Source organism: Odocoileus virginianus, chromosome 12 (genome assembly GCF_023699985.2).
Source record: "Odocoileus virginianus isolate 20LAN1187 ecotype Illinois chromosome 12, Ovbor_1.2, whole genome shotgun sequence".
In the NCBI taxonomy this organism is placed as follows: Eukaryota; Metazoa; Chordata; class Mammalia; order Artiodactyla; family Cervidae; genus Odocoileus; species Odocoileus virginianus.
This window is the reverse complement of record NC_069685.1, coordinates 41,011,955-41,032,835: the sequence shown is the minus strand read 5'-3', so window position 1 is coordinate 41,032,835 and position 20,881 is coordinate 41,011,955. Positions and strand designations below refer to the sequence as shown.

Sequence of the window (20,881 nt, the reverse complement as noted above, 5' to 3'; positions counted from 1 at the left end):
AAATGTTCACTGTAAAATGCTTTCAATTTTGCCCTGTGTTTGAAAACTGTCATAACAAAATACTGGAGGTGAAAGAAGCACTGCAAGTAAAACATGAATATGGATTTGGTATCAAGTTTGCTTTAAACATCAATGTGCATGAATCACTGAATCTTGTTAAAACAAAAGTGTGATACAACAGGACTGAGGTGGGGCCTGAAACAGCATTTTTAAGAAGCTTCCAGAATATAAAGAATGCCTTTTAGTGGATAAGAAAAGGCATAAAACATGCACATGAGGTAACAAAATATCCAAAAAACATGCTAACAGGAAATGCAAAGCAAACCCATACAGAGATACCACCCTACCAGAATGGCTCAAATTAAAAAGAGTAACAGCACTTAAAAGTTGACAGAGAATGTGAGGCAAGGGAAGACCCAGACACTGCTGGTGGTCATCTAACAGGATGGTGCTTAATGAAACAAAGTGCCTAATGAAAAATATAAGCAATAGAGCAGGAGATACACATGTACATGCCATGAACATATATTAAAAACACATTCACATCAATAATGATATGCATTTTGTAAACACATAAAAAGAACAACATGCATTTTAAAAAATTGCGGGGTGGAGGAGCTGAAAATTGAGTCTGTGGAAACCAGGAAACAGGGACTTCAGGGACCTTCCACGACCTAAGGAGAAAGTTAATTTAACCCTCCCACCTAAGGACCTCCATCCCTCTCCCTACCAAAAAAAATGAAAAAGGAATAAAGAAAAGAAGTGGAAATAAACAAACAAGGACTCACCCAGGATTTCTTGGCTTTCGGCTGCTCCTGGGAAATAAGCAGCCATTCCTGGACCTGCGCTGTCCCAGGTCTCCTGGGCCTCTGCCGGGGTCCTCCAGGAAGAGGCTTCTGGTCAGGGCTCCCTTGACCCAGGATGGATTTCTCACTTTGGAGCTTTCTGCTCACATTGCATGAACTGTCTCGCTCCTGGAGAGGTGGCACCTGTAGACCCAAGAACAAGCACACATTTGAGAGCACATTTCTAACCTTGGTTTCTTTTGCTGGTGAATGCACTGTGGCCAGTGCTGCTGAGAGGAAGAAGTGAGAGGAAATGGAACTAGGGAACCCAGCACACTGACTATAGCCTCCCACCCAGACTCTGCACAGGCCCCCAGGAACCCCGAAAGAGCAGCAACAACCCTGAGATTTAAACAACTTCAGGAAGACACTTAAAAAGAATATGATGCCAGGTGCTAAGGAGTAAATGACCCTGCTTTCTGGGCTTCCCTCATAGCTCAGCTGGTAAAGAATCCACCTGCAATGCAGGAGATCCCAGTTTGATTCCTGGATCGGGAAGATACACTGGAGAAGGGATAGGCTGCCCACTGCAGTATTCTTGGGCTCAGTATTCTTGGGCTTCCCTTGTGGCTCAGCTGGTAAAGAAGCCACTTGCAATGCGGGAGACCTGGGTTCGATTCCTGGGTTGGGAAGATTCCCCTGGAGAAGGGGAAAGGCTACCCACTCCAGTACTCTGGCCTGGAGAATTCCATGGACAGTATGTATAGTCCATGGTGTCGCAAAGAGTCGGACACAACTGAGCGACTTTCACTTTCACTCACTTTAGCTGGGTGGACACTGGAAATAGATCTTGGATGAAACAGTCTGTGTTTCAGTAGAGTTTCTTCTCAATATCTGGATGTCCATGAACGACTCAATTAATCTCTCTCACTGAGTCTTACTTTTTGTGAAACATGGAGAGTAGGGTGAGATCAGGGTGACAGTGTAGTCTTTTAATCTCCCAACAGAAACAAGAGGCCTATCAGAATAGTAAAAGAAGCCAGAGACATCCACAGACAAATGGACCCAGGTGACAGGGCTCCTTACAAACCTCAGAATCTAGCATATGCAACCTAACTGCATTGCTAGGGGGAGCAGGGGCCACAGGCGCCAATCTCCAAAGTCACCAGTAAATGAGCACCCCCAAAGAGAGAGCACCTCCCAAATGGAATCTGAACCCCTGAGGCACAGGGCTGCAGGTGACTAAAAAAGATGCTCCCAAAGTCACTAAGTGACCTAACAGTGCTGGGGTCACTGAGAAATGATGGGCAAACAGTCCCTCCTAGGAGGTTGGGTCTTCACTGAGAAATGGAGACCAAATTAATCAGCAGAAGTAAGAAAAAAACATTCAGGCAAAGAGAGGGATGAAGACAAAAGAGATTCAGAGGATGAGAGGAAAAGGGGAGAAAAGGGAAGGCAGAAAGGCATTAAGTAGTCAGAGGGAAAGGCCCAGAGGATGCTCATTCCAGAAGCTGAGATTCCAGAAGAAAATACAAGGTGTTAAAATGAGTGAAACACGTTAGAATACAGGGCATGTTGAGCTCTAGGAAATCCAGGGCAAGAGGCAGAAAAAAGTCTTCCTGACAAGGCTAAGTATTGAGTCAGGTCAGATGTGTATGTGTTTACTTCCAAAAGAATCACTAAGATGAACTAGAAACTTGGGTTACCTTTGGGGGAGGGAAGGGATAGAGCAGGAGAGATGGAAGCTTGTCTGGATGCAGGCATGCGTCCATCTTTTTACTTTAGACACTTTTTTTTTTTAATTGGAGGATAATTGCTTTATAATACTGTATTGACCTCTGCCATACATCAACATGAATCAGACACAGGTATACATATGTCCCTTTCCTCCTGAACCTCTTTCCCATCTCACACCCCATCCCACCCCTCTAGGTTGTCACAGAGCACTAAATTGAGCTCTCTGTGTCTACAAAGCAAATTTCCACTTCCTTTCTGTATTACATATGGCAATGTATATGTTTCCATGCTATTCTCTCAATTCGTCCTACCCTCTCCTTTCCCCACTATGTCCACAAGTCTGTTCTCTATGTCTGCATCTCCATTGCTGCCCTGCAAATAACAGGTTCATCAGTACTATCTTTCTAGATTCCATACACATACATTAATATACAAAATAAACAAGCAGCTTATGCAGCTCAATACCAGAAAAACAAACAACTCAATCAAAACAATGGACAAAAGACATAAACAAACATTCCTCCAAAGAAGAGGAATTTCATACATATACATTAATATACAATATCTGTCTCTCTCTGACTTACTTCACTCTGTAAACAGGCTCTAAGTTCATCTACCTCATTAGGACTGACTCGAATGCATTCTTTTTATAGCTGAATAATATTCCATTATATGTATGTACAGTAATTTCTGTATCCATCCACCTGTAAATGGACATCGAGGCTGCTTCCATATCCTAGCTATTGTAAAAAAAAGTGCTGCAATTAACACCAGGGTGCATGTGTCTCTTGGTTTCCTCAGGGTATATGCCCAGTGGTGGGACTGCTGGGTCATATAGTAGTTCTCTTCCTAGTTTATCAAGGAATCTCCATAGTGTATCAATTTACATACCACCAACAGTGCAAGAGGGTTCCTTTTTCTCTATATCCTCTCCAGCATTTATTGTTTGTAGATATTTTATTGATGGTCATTCTGACCAGTGTGAGGTGATACTTAATCGTAGTTTTGATTTGCATTTCTCATTAGAGTGATGTGAGCATCTTTTCATGTGTTTGTTGGCCATCTGTATGTCTTCTTTGGAGGAATGTTTATGTCTTTCATCCATTTGATTGGGTTGTTTGCTTTTCTGGTATTGAGCTGCATAAACTGCTTGTTTATTTTGGAAATTAATTCTTTGTCAGTTGTTTCATTTGCAGCTATTTTCTCCCATTCTGAGGTTTGTCTTTTAATCTGTTTATTGTTTCCTTTGCTGTGCAAAAGCTTTTAAGTTTAATTAAGTCCCATTTGTTTACCTTTGTTTTTATTTCCATTACTAGTTTTGAATCATGTAAATATTTTACATGATCAAAAGGAGGAGGGAAGGCAATCAGTAAAGTGGAAAATAAATGTCAACAAATATATTTGTTTACACAACTGGAAACAAAACTATAAGAGACAATCATATTTCTTCCTGACCTTAACATGTGGTATTTAACTATGTATTCCTTGGATAAAATGAGGTATAAAGACTTACTAAACTTCATTTAGTACCCTTGTCAGTAGTAACAAACTGTTATTATTTTAAAACCATCTTATGTTTGCTATAGGACATGACAGTTATATCACTGTTATTACGACCCAAGATACCTAGCACATGACAAAAAGATATAAGAGTAAAGTTTTTCACCTTCCTGCACAGCTGGTGGCGATGTAAAATGGAGCAACCACTTTGGACCCAGCTTGGAAGTTTCTCAAGGTGTTAAACCCAGAATCACTGTATTACCTGGAGATCCCATTCCTAAGTATCCAAGCAAGAAAATTAAAAGCCTATGTCCACAGAAATGCTTGCACACAAATGTTTTTAATGGCATGACTCTAACAGTCAAATACCTATTAATGGATGAATGGATAAACCAAATGTGATCTACACATTATTTAGCCATAAAAAGGAATGAAGCACTGAAGAATGCTACTATATGATGAACTTCTGTACTACACCATATAGGTATCTGACAATTAGCTTTTTTTGACCATAATGCAACTGCCGGCCTTGACAGTCCCCTCGTAGAAAGCCCTGGCTGACCTGGATGACTGCTCATTTGAGTGACTCCGCTCTTCCCTTCCTGTGCCTATAATTCTTAATTATATTTTAAATTCACCAATAAATAATGAACCAGCAAGCCCCAGTGACCCAAATATCGGCAGAACTCCAGGTCCACATTCTCCCTCTTTCTCTGCTGTGTGGCCCTGGTGTGCCACCTACTCCCAGGGTGCTCAGTAATAAACCTTATGTCTTTAAAGATTCCTGATGGTTGTCGCTGAGATGCATCTTGTAATCACGGTAAGAAGCGCAAGGGCAGGTCCAACCATGGCACTGGCTCATCGGGGAAATGTCTTCGGGGGCTGTGACTAGTGGGGCCCAGGTGAGCCCCTGCCCCAGGCATTCCTAGTCACAGCATCATTATTGATGACAGGCTGAGACCAACGCAAAGCCACCTTAAAAACACAGCGTTAAATGAAAGAAGCCAGATACACAAGGCCACACACATGATATGATTCTATTTATATCAATGTCTAGAAAAGGGAAATTCATGAAAACACAAAGTAGACTAAACAGCTGACAAGGGGACAGGGGAAGGAGGGGATGGACAGTGGGTTTTGAATGGGGACAGGGTTTCTTTTGGAAGTAATGATAATGTTCTGGAATTGGACATGGTAATAGTTAAACAATTGTGAAAACTAAAAATGAAGGTACACTTCAAAAGGGTGAGTTTTCAGCCATAAAAATGAATGAATTTGTGTTAGTTCTAATGAGGTGGATGAACCTAGGACCTATTATACAGAGTGAAATGAGTCAGAAGGAGAAAGATAAATACCGTATTCTAACACATATATACGGAATCTAGAAAAATGGTACCGAAGAATTTATTTACAGGGCAACAATGGAGAAACAGACATAGAGAACAGACTTATGGACAGGGAGAGAGGGGAGGAGAGGTGAGATGTATGGAAAGAGTAATATGGAAACTTACATTACCATATATAAAACAGATAGCCAACGAAATTTGCTGTATGGCTCAGGAAACTCAAACAGGGGCTCTGTATCAACCTAGACGGGTGGGATGGGGAGGGAGATGGGAGGGAGGTTCAAAAGAGAGGGGACATATGTATTCCTATGGCTGATTCATGTTGAGGTCTGACAGAAAACAGCAAAATTCTGTAAAGCAATTATCCTCCAATAAAAATAAATTTTTTAAAAAAAGGGTGAGTTTTATGGTATATAAATCATACCCCAATAAAGCTTCTATAAAAAAGTATTTTTTTAATTCAATGATTTTCAATAAATGGAAGTTTTAATCCAGGTTTGCAGCATTCCTACTGTCTCAAAGATTCCTCTGAAACCAAGGTCATTCTCACCTCTGATCCCCAGGCAACCACTGCCTTGCTTCAATGTCCACAGATGTGCATTTTCTGGACATTTCATATGACAGGGACCACACTAGATACTGTGCCAGGCTTCTTTCACTCAGCACAATGCTCTGGAGGTTTATTCATGTTACAGACACACCAGTGGTTTGCTCCTTTATTGCTGAAGAGTGTTCCATTCTGTCTGTACATTAACGACTTAATCCACATTTAGATTATAGTTCTGAGTTATTATAGAAATCTTTGTGTGAACATGTTTTCCTTTACCATGAGTAAATTCCTAGAAGTAAAATTATAGTATTGTATAGTAAGTTTATATTTAACTTTATATTTAACCTTTACAAAGTGACTGCACCATTTTATATTCCCACCAGCAGTCTATAGTGGTTCCAATTTCTCTGCATCATTGTCAACACTTTCTTTTTGGTTACAGCCATTCTCGAGGGTATAAAGTGGAGCTTCATTATGATAATAGTTTGTATTTCTCTCATGACTCATGATGTTAAACATCTTTCCAGCTGCTTCTCATCTATTCATTTTCTCTGGTGATGTGTCTGTTTCAAATCCTTTGCCCATTTTTCAAACTAGGTTGTCTGTCTTCTTATTGAACTGTAAGTGTTCTTCATAAACTCCAGATATATCTGTAATTAGGAACATGATTTGCAAATATAATACTATCTCCCTGTCTGTGACTTATCTTTTCATTTTCTAAATAGTGACTTTGAAGTTCTAAAGTTTTTATCCTGGTGTTGTCCATTTGTAACTCCAAAAGTGCAGTCTATAAAAGAGCTTTCTAAGAACTTTAGCCTCAGAGAAGGGTGTGAATATTTTCCCCTGTGATTTCTTCTAGAAATGTTATAGCTTTTGCTCTTACATTTAAGTCTATGTTCTATTTTGAGTAAATTTCTTGGTATTGGGTGAGGTAAGAGTCACAGCTCACCTTGTGATAACATAAAATGCATAATATAAAACTTATGATCTTAACCACTTTTAAGTGAACAGTTAAGTGAAATGAAGTACACTCATGGTGCTGTGTAACCGTTAATAGCATTCACATTCATCTTCAGAACTCTTCACCCTGCAAAACTACATCCTCTGAACAACTTCCCATTCTCCTCCTACCATGGCTCCCTGACAACCAATATGGATCATATGTTCTATGATTCTGACTCCTCTAGGAACTGAAACCATGCCTCATAGGATTAACAGAAAGGATTAAATGACTAACAAAAATTCTTGAGCTTGTCTTACAGGGAACAGCTTGTTAAAAACCCCTCTACTTATAAGCCACCCTCACTGGCCAAGCTTGCCTTAAGTATCTTTTGATTCCCTAACCACCCCCTAGGTAACACCTCTGATGTATGGCTCACAGTAATGAGCTCTTGAGATGTTTTTCAGAAACCTGGAGTCAGCTCTCGTCCAGTTTAAGGCAGGCAAGACTGGCTCTAAAAACTGGGCCTGCACACATGTCCCATGAATGACCTTCTGATGTCAGAGGGCCAAAAATTCCACCTCAGATCATGCCAAGTGCTTCTATTTTTGAACATGTATTTCATAAAGAAGCATGTAACTGAGATAGGCCTGCCTATCTTCTCCCTACCTCCAATATCATCTTTCCCTATACCTTCGAGATGATCCCTTGAAGAAGGAAACAGCAACCCACTCCAGTATTTTAGCCCGGAAAATCCCACGAACAGAGGAGCCTGGCAGGCTACAGTCCAAACGGTTGCAGAGCTGGACACGACTTAGCAATTAAACCACCACCACCAGGTTTTTATCCCATAAATATCTCAAATCCCTTGCCTTCAAGGAGGGAGATCTGAGATCTGATCTCCATCTCCTCACTTGGCTGGCTCATGAATAAACCCTCTCTGCTACAAACTTCAGCATCCCAGCATTTGGCCGACTGAATGTTAGGTGAACAAACCTGGTTCAGTAACAGAACCTCATGTAAGTAGAATCTTGCAGTATCTGTCCTTTGGTGACTGGTTTATTTCACTGAAAATGATGTCCTCAGTGTTCATCCATATTGTAGCATGTGTCAGAATTCATTTCTTTTTAAGGTTGAATATATACATACACACCCCATTGTTTATCCATTCATCTCACAGTGAACAACTGGGTTACTTCCACCCCAAAAAGAGTAATTAAAAAAAAAAAATTGAAAACTCTATAATTTGAATTGCAAACATCAATATGAACTGTAATTTTTTTGCTTTCCAAAGATCCCTAGGTCTCTTTACTGAAACAGCCTAGAGGTAATGAAACTCCAGTATCAACTGACGTCCCCAAGCACATTCCCTACTAAAAGGTATAGGTTCTTGGAGAAAAGCTTAATTCCACATCTGGGACAGGAAATACTCAAAGGAGCAATGAGCATCTTCTTGGGCCCAAAATCAAGCAAGCCAGAAAGCCAGCTAAGACTAACAGTCTTTCAAAACTAACAAAGTTTAACAAAAAAGGCTCAGAGTCAAGCTGAAAAAGTTCCCTTTGGCTAAGGCTGGGAGAACATAACCCTCTAAAATACTGACTGCAACTGACTGAAACAAAATGAATGTATTAAGATGTATGAGTTTCTTAATCATATTCAAATTTTCAAAAAAGAAAAAAAAAATCAGTGGGCTTCCTAGGTGGTCCAGTGGTTAAGAATCTTCCTGTCAATGCAGAGGACAGAGGTTCCATCCCTAGTTCAGGAAGATTCCACATGCCGTGGGGCGGCTAAGCTCGTGTGCCACAACTGAGCCCATGCTCCACAATAAGAAGCCCACGCACCACAACTGGAGTAGCCCACACTTCCTGCAACTAGAGAAAGCCCACGTGCAGCAACAAAGACCCAGCAGAGCCAAAAATAAGCAAATAAATAAACAAAAACCAATTCACTGTTGTCACCAATGGAGGTAACTAGGGCACCATCCCCTTAGTGAAAACTGGCAATTAAAGGAAAAAAATTAAGCATGTATCTGCCAAGCCTATCCAAACTGTGTCTCCGGATTACTGAACAGTTCTATTAATGAAGGAATGTTCTTTTTTAGAGAAGGATTGTAAATTCAGAAAACTCCTGCTACTAATATGGAAAGAAAGATAGAGTTAGCAAGTCACTACTTTGTAAATACTGCGAAACAACTGGCTGAAGGGAAGGTCATTATTAAAGGAGGAAAACTATGAGAAAAGATTGATGGGACATTTTCCAACACTACCACCACACCATCACCCCCTGACCCCACCAATCAATCTTTGCATCGTTAAGAGCAAGTCAACCAGACAACGTGCTTCCAGAGGTGACTAAACAAGGCGTAAACAAGAATCCTTGCCCAAAAACATTAATAAATGAATCTGAAGTCTTTAAAGCTAAATTTCAGTTTACCAGAAATGTTGATGACAGAAAATATGTTAAAGTGACGACAAGAAAACAGAGATAAACCTAAAATGAAGGAACATTCTATGGGACAAATGGCTTAGCATCTTTAAAACGTCAATGGGGGGAGAAAAGAATGAATGATGGGTTACTCTGGATTAAGAGACTTAAAGTGGGTAATAGTAAGAAGTGTGTACCTTGTTTGGATTTTGATTTGAAAAACTGCCAACATTAAAAAGGGAAATGGGAATCTGAACAAAGAGCAGGTATTACATGATACCAGGGAATTACTTTGTTAGGTGAAACAGTAGTATTATAATTACTTAAGAAAACAGGTTTTTTAATGCCTAGTGAAGTACATACAGATAAAATACCTGAATCTGCTTCAAAATATTTCAGAGTATTTTGGAGTAAGATAACCATCCCACATCTTAAATTTTCCTTTGAAGATATTTTTAAGAACAAATGACCAGTTCACAAGAAAAGCTTTCAGAAAACACAATGACAAGAACAAGAACCAACAAACAACAGAAAACCTCGAGGCCAACAGACAGTGCAACTGATGGATGCTGGTTATAAATCAAATATTATATTTGAAGACATAAAGCCAAGCTTCATGACATGGCAAGGGTTTGGACAAATGACTTAGCAAGCACATTTGAAAAAGAACTAAAAAGAACTTACAGGAATGAAAAAAGCACATTAATCAAAATCTTTTTAATAGCAAGTTAGGATAAACTGGGGTTCCCTGGGGGCTCAGCCAGTAATGAATCTGCCTGCAATGCAGAGGCCTGGATTCAAACCCTGGGTTGGGAAGATCCCCTAGAGAAGGGAATGGCTACCCACTATGGAGAATTCCATGGACAGAGGAGCCTGGTGTGCTATGGTTCATTGGGGTTGCAAGGACTCGGACACAACTAAGCAACTAACACTAGGATGAATTAGTAAACGAAAAGACAAACTGAAAGAAATTCTCTACAAGTAGTGGGGAGAGACAGGTGGGCAAATGAGAAGTAGGTGACACACAGACCAAGAAAGTCTATCAGAAGCTGCACTAGAGTCTAAAAGGAAACAGCAGAACAGATTAAAAAACGAGGGGAAGGGGAGGCACAGCTTTCCAACAGTAGGTAGGTATCTAATAAGTGTAAAGGAATAATGAAATTAAGTTCCTTTGTCAACTAGTATAAAAAACCTCACACAAGAGGAGACAGGCCGCTGCTGGGGCTTCCTGGGCACTATGGGGCTGCTGGGCTTAGGCCAAGGTGGGACACAGCCCTTGGAGACAGCAGCGCAGAGGTGCTTCTGCCAGGACCTTAGTTCCCCAACAAGGGATGGAAATCATGCCCTCTGAAGAAGTGCCAAGTCTCTAAGAGCTTATCTTAATTCAGATATCATATTCTGGATGCTGGAAGTCCAAGTTCACGGTGACAGAAGATTTGGTTTCTCCTGAGGACCCCTCTCCTTGGCTTGTTAAAGTCATTATCTCCTTACTGTGTCCTCATGTGGCCTTCTCTCTATATATGCACACCACTGATTGCCTTTTCAGGATGGTTTCCTGTGCTACGCAGCTTTTTAGTTTGATGTATTAACTGTGGTGCTGGAGAAGACTTTTGAGAGTCCCTTGGACTGCAACAAGATCCAACCAGTTCATCCTAAAGGAGATCAGTCCTGAGTGTTCATTGGAAGGACTGATGTTGAAGCTGAAATTCCAATATTTTGGCCACCTGATACAAAGAACTGACTCATTGGAAAAGACCCTGATGCTGGGAAAGATTGAGGGTGGGAGAAGGGGACGACAGAGGATGAGATGGTTGGATGGCATCACCGACTCAATGGACATGAGTTTGGGTAAACTCCGGGAGCTGGTGATGGACAGGGAAGCCTGGTGTGCTGCAATCCATGGGGTCGCAAAGAGTCAGACACAACTGAGTGACTGAACTGATTCACTTAGTTAAGTTTGCTTTTGTTGACTTTGCTTTTGGTTTCAAATCCAAAATACTGTCAAGACCAATGTCAAGGTGCTTATCCCCATTTTTCTTCTAGTTTTACAGTTTCAGGTCTTATACTGAAGACTTCAATGCATTTTGAGTTGATTTTTGTCTGTGGTATAAAATAGGAGTCCAGTTTCATTGTTTATGTTATGCGGCTGTCCAGTTTTTCCAACTCCATTTACTGAAGAACCTATTTTCTCATTATATATTCTTGGCTCCACTGTAGGAAACTGACCATATATGCATAGATTTATTTCTGGACTATCTATTCTGTTACATTGAAGAAGGAAATGGCAACCCACTCCAGTATTCTTGGGATAATCCCATGGACAGAAGGAGCCTGGCAAGCTACAGTCCATGGGGCTGCAAAGAGTCAGACATGCCTGAGCAACTGAGCACACGTACACACATTGTTATACTGATCCATGTGTCTGTTTTTATGCCAATACTACACTGTTTTGATTACTATAGCACTGTAATATAGTTTAAAATCAGGAAGTATGATACTTTCAGCTTTGTTATTCTATCTCAAGATTGCTTTGGCTATTTGTAGTCTTTTGTGGTTCCAAATAAATTTTAGGACCTTTTTATATTGCTGTGAAAATGTCATTATTTTGACAAATTCTGATAAGGATTGCATTGCATCTGTAGGTTGTTTGGGGAGTATGGACATTTTAATAGTATTAATTCTTCCAATTAATGAGCATGGAATATGTAGTTGACCCTTGACTAACATAGGGGTTAGAGGCATCAACTCCTGTGCAGATGAAAATTCACACATATTACATTACAGCTGGCCCAGGGTATCTGCAGTTCTACATCCACAAATTCAACCAACTGAAGATTGGGTAGTACTGGCATATGTACTTATTTGAAAAAGAATCCACATATAAGTGTTCCCTGCAATTCAGACTTCACGTTGTTCAAAGGTAAATTTATTTCCATTATTTGTGCCTTTTTTATTAATGCCTTAGAATTTTCAGTGTATATATCTTTCAATTTCTGGTTAAATTTATTCCTACTTTATTCCTTTTGATGAAATTATAAATTTCTTTTTTGATATTTTATTGTCAGTGTATAAACCTCCAACTGATTTTTGTATACTAATTTTGTATCCTGTGAACTTACTAAATTTGTTTATTAGCTCTAGCACTTTGGTGGAGTCTTTAGGATTTTCTATATATAACAACCATCAGCAAATGAAGACAGTTTTATTTTTTCTTCTTAAAAAAATAAATAAAAACTTCATACAAGAGTCATGCACGGGGCTAAATGAGCGGGTACAAGTTTGAGGAGTAAGAAGATACTTATTCAGTCTCATCAGCTCCCAGCTGATACTTAATTACAAATGGAAGAGAGGGTAACCCTGCAGGGGAGAAAGCACAGACACCACCTTCCCCAAGTGAGTCAAGTTCACTCCAGTGCCCCCGATGTGACACTTCAGAAGCAGCAGCAGACAACCCCAAACTGAGGGATAATCCACCAAATGCCCTGGACTCCATAACCATTATGTCTTGACAAGAAAGACCGAGGAACTTTCTGAGTTAATTCTTAGGTAGGTTGATAAGAAGTCTGGGGTCCTCTGGGAGGAGAAGGGTCTGGGGCTCTCAAGAAGAAAAGGACAAACTTTTTTTCTACATTCCTTCATCTTAGTCACATAAAACTGTATGTTGTGGGAGTGGGTCTGGTAAGATCTTTCTATTGTTAGTTCTAATCCCATTATCTTAAAATGTAAATTGTGGAAGTGGGTCTGGTAAGACCTTTACAACCTTGAGACATTCTTTTGATTTACTGTAATAGCCAATTGAAAAAGTACATAGCTCCCTGCTAAGATTAGTGAGGGGGGCACTCTCTGTCCCCCTCCTAATGTCTATGTCAGAAGCTTTCTCTGTTCCTTTCACTGTAATAAAACTTCTGCCACACAAAAGCTCTGAGTAATCAAGCCTGGTCCCTGATCCCAAAGCTAAATCTGCTTCTTCAGAGATCATGAATCCGACACCATTCACTGAAAAATATCATTTCCAGGTTAGACGAAAGATTCAGGACAACCCACTGCAATGCACACTTTAAGTTATTCTTTACCTATCAAGGACAGTATTCCCAAAATTTCTATAAAGAACAGTTGGCAAAATCGAAATAAGACCTGTAAATGAAATAACAACATGGTATTAATGTCAATATCCTGAATCAGTGGTTATGTAAAATATTATTCTCATTGGTAAGAACTGCAGTATTTAGAGATAAAGGAAAATCATGCCTGCAAATTACTTTCAGTTAAGAAAAAAAAAACCTGCATGTACATGGATAGAAAAAGAGGAGAGGAGCCAGGAATGAAGAATGAGAGAAAATAAAGCAGGTCCAGTAAAATTTTAGTATTGAGGAATCTGAATGAAGGGTATAAAACAACTTTTGTATTATTCTTGCAGCATTTCTAAGATCTAAAACTATGTCAAAATAAAAACTTAAATTAAAAAAAACTTTAAGAAATAATGTGTTTAACCTACTATAGCACAGGGAACTCTGTTCAGTGTTACATGGCAGCCTGGATGGGACGGGGAGTTTAGGGGAGAATGATACATGTGTGTGTATGGCTGACAACCTTTGCTGTCCACCCGAAACTATCACAACATTGTTATCAGCTATACTTGAACACAAAGTAATACATTCAATTTTCTAAAAAACAAAGAAATAATGTGTTTGATTTCCAAACTGCTTAGAGAGAGAAAAAGAATAAAAAATTATCAGTATAAAAAAGGCAAGAGAGAAGAAACAAAAAAATAGATCAGGTATAGCAAACAGAAAAACTTCAGTAAGACAGTAAATTTAAACATAAACATATCAGTAACTACATTAATAATCAAGATCAAGAAGTGTTCCAGTTAAGCACAAGGACTGACAGACTGATTTATTAAAAAAAAAAAAAATGATGCTATTTAAAAGAGACACATCTAGGACTTCCCTGGTAGTCCAGTGGTTAAGAATCTGCCTGCCAATCTGTTCGATCAGGGCTCTGGGAAGATTCTACATGCTACAGGGCAACTAAGCCTGTGTGCCACATGCCCTAGAGCCCATGTTCCACAACAAGAGAAGCCGCTGCAATGAGAAGCCCAAACACTTACAACTAGAGAGTAGCCCCTGCTCACCAAGACTCAAGCAAGCCCACGTGCAGCAACAAAGACAACACAGTTAAAAAAAAAGAAAAAAGGGGACGACGAACTAGTTGACAAGCATAAGCTGATTCTCAAAAAAGAGGATTCGACTTTCAAACACACCTCAATTTTGTCTAGGTTCTCCATTTCTACTGCCCTAGACAGCACACCCGCCGTCTCTCATTTGGACCCCTGTGGTCACCTCTGCCCTACTTCACCTATACTTTACTTAGCAGCCAGAAGGGCTTTGAAAACCCCAAGTTAAGTCATGTTGTGCTCTTTTCTTAACTCATCAGCTTCCCAGCCTGACTGGGCCTCTGACATCCTTAGGTCTGTCTCCTCTCCTCCCCTCCCCCACAACCATAGCCACAGGGGACTTTCATTCCTGTTTACAAAGGCACCAAACCTCCCCCACCTCAAGGCCTTGGCAATGGCTGTTCCCACCCTACATGTTCGTTCACCTGCTCCTCCCAAGGCTGGCCTGCTCTGGTACCTCAGACCTGGCAAATGTCACCTCCTCCATGAGGCCTTTCCCAAGCACCCAATCTCACATCAACCAATTTTAATTCCAGGTATAACATAACAATGGCATTTCCTGTTAAGTAGTTTCTTCATCATTTATGTGTCATCTGTCTTCCTCCTGAGGCTGCTGTGAGGATTAGTTTGTAAAGTGCTGAGACCCATGGCTGGGAAGTGCAGACACTGTATTACTGAAGTTGTAAAGTTTTCTTTGTGTAAGTACTCTGCATTGCTTAGGTTTATAGTAATTCAACTGTTTTATTGCCATTGTAAATAAGCTAACTGATAAACAGGAAGCCTACTGATTTTTAGACTGATTTTGGACATGGTACCTCACTGGTTTCTCCTCAAGCCACCACTCTCTTCCCACTACACAGGACACACTAATTAAGTCTACCTGGCTGTCTACTGATGAGTCCCATTTTGGCAACCAATCTGTTCCTTCCACTCCACTTCATCCACTCCTGCCCAACACATATCTACACTCACACTCTGCTCTGGAAATATTACCAGCAAAACCCACCACTAACATCACCACCAGATTCAACCTGAACTTCTCTGATGTAACATTACTTAACCTCTCTGGGCCATCTCATAGGTAACCATTTTTGAGATTTCTTTTTCTGACTCTGAAACACAAATCTCTCCATTTCTCTCATTTCTGATGGGCTCCTCAACCTTCAGCCCCTCCTCCACTGCCCTCACTTGTTCATCACCTGCACACTGCCCTTGGTCCTCTTCCCAGGGCACAATTGCTCTTTGAGCTCACCTGGCTAGACCTACTCAGTGTCACCTGTCCAGACTGTTGAATTGAGACACATGCCTACCCACCTGCCCACCAGCACCTGCAGGGTACCACCATATCCAACAGAAATGTCCACCCGGCCCTTCTTAACAACTCTGATAGTCCTCGCTCACTCAGGAAATGGTACCTCCCAACCCAGGCAGCGATGCCTGGCTCTTCTTGCTCCCTCACCAACATCCAACTAGTTACCAAATCCACTTGCTTCGGACTCTGTGCCTCTTTTCTCAAAACCACTAGTGTACTTAAGCCTCGCCATCACTTGCCTGATGTTGACTGTTCCATCCAAAATTCCTTTGGAAAACACTTCAATGAGTCTTTCTCCACTAGAGGATAAAATCCAAGATTTTTTTTTTTTTTTGGCAGCACCATGTGGCTTGTGGGATTTCAGTTCCTCAACCAGGGACTGAACCTGGGGTCAGGTTCTGTGATGAAAGTTCTGAGCCCTAATCACTGAATTGCCAGGGAAGTCCCCAAATTCAAGTTTTTAATGTGACCCTCAAAGCCCTCTATGATCCAATCTCTACCTATGGCTCTGGCCTCATTTCTTATACTCCATCACCACCATCCCCTGCAAAATCCTAAACTCTACATTTCAGCAACTGTAGTGTTCAAAGTTCACCAACATATTAGATCACTTGAAGCCTCTAAAATTTGCACGCTCCTTCCTTTTCTAGGCTGTCCCCTGTTCACCTCACTTACCTTTCAAATCACAGTTTAAGACTCCCTTATTAACCCCTGAGGCATTTCTTGGAGTGTCCTTATTTCCAAAACTGACCCTGTGCTGTAGGTCCCCACACATTTTCACAGCTTGCTTTCAGAGGACCCCTAAGGTGTCACTGTGCTTGTACATTTTCTTGCCCACCATCCCCACCAGATCATGACACTTCCAAGGCAAGAACGACTTATCTTTGCACCCTTAGCAACTGCCCCAGGATCCAGCAAACAAAAGACAATAAAACTGTTGAATAACTAGCGACAAACGCGTAATTTCCCAAATGAGGTCCCAAAATCTTAGACACAGAAGATAAAAACTAAGAAAATGGGTGTTGAAGAAACTGGAAGATGGATGATTACGTCTTGTTTAACTCAAGGTTCAAGGTATAGAACTGGCAGAAAAGAGACTTAAGTGAGTAAATTAACAGTCTGATGACAAGAAGCGCTTCTGGACGGCCTAACGTTACCTAAAGGAGGCCCAGTGATTTGGCAGCGGGGTGGGGAGAGGGAACGCCATGCAAACGCCAACCCTGGAAGAGACGGATGAGCACAGGTCGGTCTTTACGGAGTTTTTCAGAAACAAAAGAAAATTCCTACTCACCCAGATGGCAGCTGTCCGGACCCTGGTGGCCATCCCCACAGCCAGTTTTGAGTTCCCTGCAAGAGAATGGCACGACCCGATGGTTGCGGGAAGAGAGAATCGTGAAGGACCAGGTCTCTCCGCCGCGCCCGCGCCCGCGCGGGACCCTCTTGATCCCAGAGGACGCGCATTTCCCTTCCCTTGGCTGGGCCCCCTCCTCTCACGCAGCAGAGGCGTTCCCCACCTTCGTCCCCACCTACACACACGCGACTGGGCCAGGGCAGGCGTAAGGGAGGCCAGACTAGTCTGCACAGTCCCGCCCCTTTGATTTTGGAGGGAATCGGCGCGCACCGCTCCCCCGAGCCCTGAACTGGTAGCGCGGGAATGCGGGGGAGACGCGCTCCCATCCGACCTCCTGGATCTTGCAACCAGATCCGCTCGTTCTCCCTCTCGACTTTGAGTCACCCGCTCTGGGCGCTTCGGCGACGGCCCTCGGGCAGCCGAGGTCGGCCGGCACCAGCTCAGGTCACCGCGACCGTCATGAGACTCGGCCCACCGAACAGGGAGCTCCACGGCCGGTGCCGAGTGGATGGCGGCTGCTAGGGACGCACAGAAATTGCGTCAGTGAGACCCACGGGCAGGACAAACTACAACTCCCAGAAGCCTCCGCGGTCATCCCTCCTCCGGGGGTGGCTCCAGCCAAGGACCGCCGGGAGGGGGCGCTGCAGCCGCGAATCGCGGAGTTTCCGGCCCCATCCTTGGGCGGGCGTTTTGGGGACTTTCAATAATACAGAGGATTAAAACAATTGATGGCAATAGCGCAAAGTGAGGAGGGATGTGCGTTGACTTAAAAATATTTTAAGATTCTTGCTTTCCGATGGCAGAAGTACTAATTTAAAATTTAATAATAAAAAGATCCATTCTGTTGTATAAGGGACATTTTCATGTAAATTAAATTTATTCTGCAGAAAAATTAGGAGTGGCATTGTTTTCCCTTGGGGATGGGGATGGGAGAATCTTTTAACTGTCCGGCTTAATATAAAACGGCTAGATTCTCGTATGTGCTTCTGCACTCACTCTGGTTGTTTATGTTGCGTCTGTGGAAGTATATTAAAACATCTGGCCTCACATAAGCATGTCGTTGGAAAAGGACAGAGTATTTTAATATACTTAGATAATTTCAACTCTTAGTAAAAGCTGAACAGGCATAGATCAGTTGCAGTACACCATCTAAAACCAGATAGGTAAACTTTTTCTACTCTATTTTGTTAAAACTCATTGATCTGTCTTGCACTTTGAATGGCTAGTTTTATCAGGCATGATTTTGTAACATCATACATTGGTCATTTGGAAAATATGGGTTCATTGACTAATGCATATCTTCCAGATGTTGACACCTTTCATTGTAAAATATGAAAGCTATTTATCAATATCATCATTGACCTTAAAGTATTGAGAATCTGTGAAGTTCACAGTGGCAGATACAAGATTTCCAAAATTCCATTTTCACTTGAAAACTCTAGTTTTATGTTGGCAAAAAAATTCTTTGTTTCCCTTTATCAGTGACAGCTTACTTGTTTGACTGTTGAGATGTCTGCCACATCCCCATGTCTGCCTCAGCTTTCAGTTTTTCTTTCACTCAAAGTTCAGCTCCTAACTCATATAATCACACAGGTGATTTTCCTGAAGACTACTATTGAATTTCAGGATACATCACAGAATATTTGTTGCAAAGATACTAAAAAGATGTGGTCTCAAGAGTTGAGATTTAATAAAAATATTTTTCACTGCTCCATCAAGAAGCAAACTGGTCTTTTTGAACAATGAGATTGCTATCAAAGAATAGAAAAAAGACTGCTGTCTCACAATACATTTAAATTAATTTTTAACTATTAAATATGGAAAGGAAGGACATGAGTTTGAGCAAACTAAGGGGATAGTGAAGGACAGGGAAGACTGGCATGCTGCAGTTCATAGGGTTGCAAAGTCTCAGACACGGCTTAGTGACTGAACAACAAGTACTATGCTGAAATGTGGAGTTAGCATCCTTTGCCCACTTGTTTGTTAACCAATCTCTGTAATCTACTAAGTTCTCATGTTGTGTTGGTTTTCTGTGGTGCTATAACAAATCACCACAAACATGGTGCCTCAAAACTACACACATTTATTATCTTACACTTCTGAAGGTCAAAGTTTCAACAGAGATCTTTTGGATTAAATCAAAGTGTTGACAGTGAGACAGGCTGGGACCCTTCACTGCAATGCTTGCACCTGGACACACCTCTCCTCAAGCAACAAGGTACAAAGAAACTACGGGACTAAAAACAACTGCACTTCTGGGAAGTTGGGGCAAATTCTGGACAAATGATACAAGGAGACCAAAAAACCCAAATGCCACTTTTGAAGAGCTGGGAGCAAAAGCAGGGTACTGCTCAGGCCCCTTGTTCACAAAACCACCTAAGGGGTGGGCAAAACACCTAATCCAGCCCTCCAGCCCGACTCCTGGTCACACTCCTACTCTCACCCCCTATAAGGAACCAGCTCATACCCACCTCGGGGAGTGAGCAAGGGAACCTATTACCTGTTCTCATTCCTCCCTGCTGCAGTAGAAGTCCGGAATTCCTTGTCTGGCCTCTGATCAATTTCTATTGACTACAGAGACCAAAAACCCTGGTTGGTAACGTCAGGTCTGTTTATTTCTCTCCCTTGGTTCTTGTCTTGTCCTAACAAAGATTTGGAACAATGGACTAATTACAGCCCAGGCAGGATTTCTTGACCCCTGTCTCATTGTAGCAGGATTCAAAACAACAGACTGATTACAGCTCAGTTATAGGCTCTTCCCTGGTGGCTCAGATGGTAAAGCATCTACCTACAAAGCAGGAGACCTGGGTTCGATCCCTGGGTTGGGAAGATCTCCTGGAGAAGGAAATGGCAACCCACTCCAGTATTCTTGCCTGGAAAATCCTATGGACAGAGGAGCCTGGTAGACTACCATCCATGGGGTCACAAAGAGTCGGACATGACTGAGTGACTTCACTTTCACTTTATAGTTCAAGCAGATAGATCTTTTATTAAACAGCAGACAGAACGAAAGAGTGGCATGGTCCCTCTTGGCTTCCCTTTTTATACTCTCTGTCTCCTCCTCTTGGTTCTGCCCTGTGAAAAACACAAATGGGTGTACGCTCAGTCAGGAAAGGGGACATGTCTGGGCATACATGAAATAGTTTTTACATCTTCATCTAGCTGGGGGTGGACTGAAAGTTTTGATAGTTGCAAGTTACATAACAACTGACTATGGTGCTTGTCTTTCCCATAATTCAGTCTGTTAATAATCAGATGTATATATGTATAGAATATTCATGAATGCTTAGGGCTCCTAGCTGCATAAGGTTACTTGAGGACACAGTTGTGCATCAAGGGTGCATGTGCCGGAGTTGGAGAAGCCCCTATGGTTAGTTTGTATCCACTGTGTGCCTAGGGCACAGATGCAGGAGTTGGACAAGTCGCTGTGGTTATTTTGGTAGCATATCTGTGAGCTCTCCTGGGTGTGCCTGGGGTGGGGTTTAGAGATCAGCTTGCATCCTTTTCGGCTAGCCACCCCTAGTTGCTCATCCCTAACTTCCTACCTGACAGTAAGAGCAGGGCTGCGTTCCTTTCTGGAGGCTCTTGGGGAAAATCCTCTCCTTACCTTTTCCAGGTTCTAGAGGCCATGAGTGTCTCTTGGCTCAGGGCCCCTGTCTTCCATCTTCAGAACCAGCAACAGAGTCCTCGGCACGCTGCATCGCTCTGGCTCGTTTTCTGCCTCTTCCACTTTAAGGACCCATGTGATTACACAAGACAC

General features: G+C 41.8%; 1 protein-coding gene across 2 annotated transcripts in view; it reads right to left on the bottom strand.

Moving 5' to 3' along the window:
* ZNF268 (zinc finger protein 268) overlaps nt 1-17,654 on the bottom strand; it is a 33,720-nt gene extending 16,066 nt beyond the window's left edge. The window contains exons 1-3 of one of the 2 annotated variants that reach the window (XM_020905707.2): nt 17,453-17,654; nt 17,062-17,117; nt 789-989 (exon numbers count right to left, since the gene is read on the bottom strand). In XM_020905707.2, coding sequence (XP_020761366.2) covers nt 789-989; nt 17,062-17,094 — 234 coding nt within the window. In that variant the 5' untranslated portion in view covers nt 17,095-17,117; nt 17,453-17,654. Of the gene's footprint in view, nt 1-788; nt 990-17,061 lie in introns of both variants that reach the window. The other variant, XM_020905708.2, reaches the window with a different exon arrangement.
* Between the last annotated feature and the right edge of the window lie 3,227 nt (nt 17,655-20,881).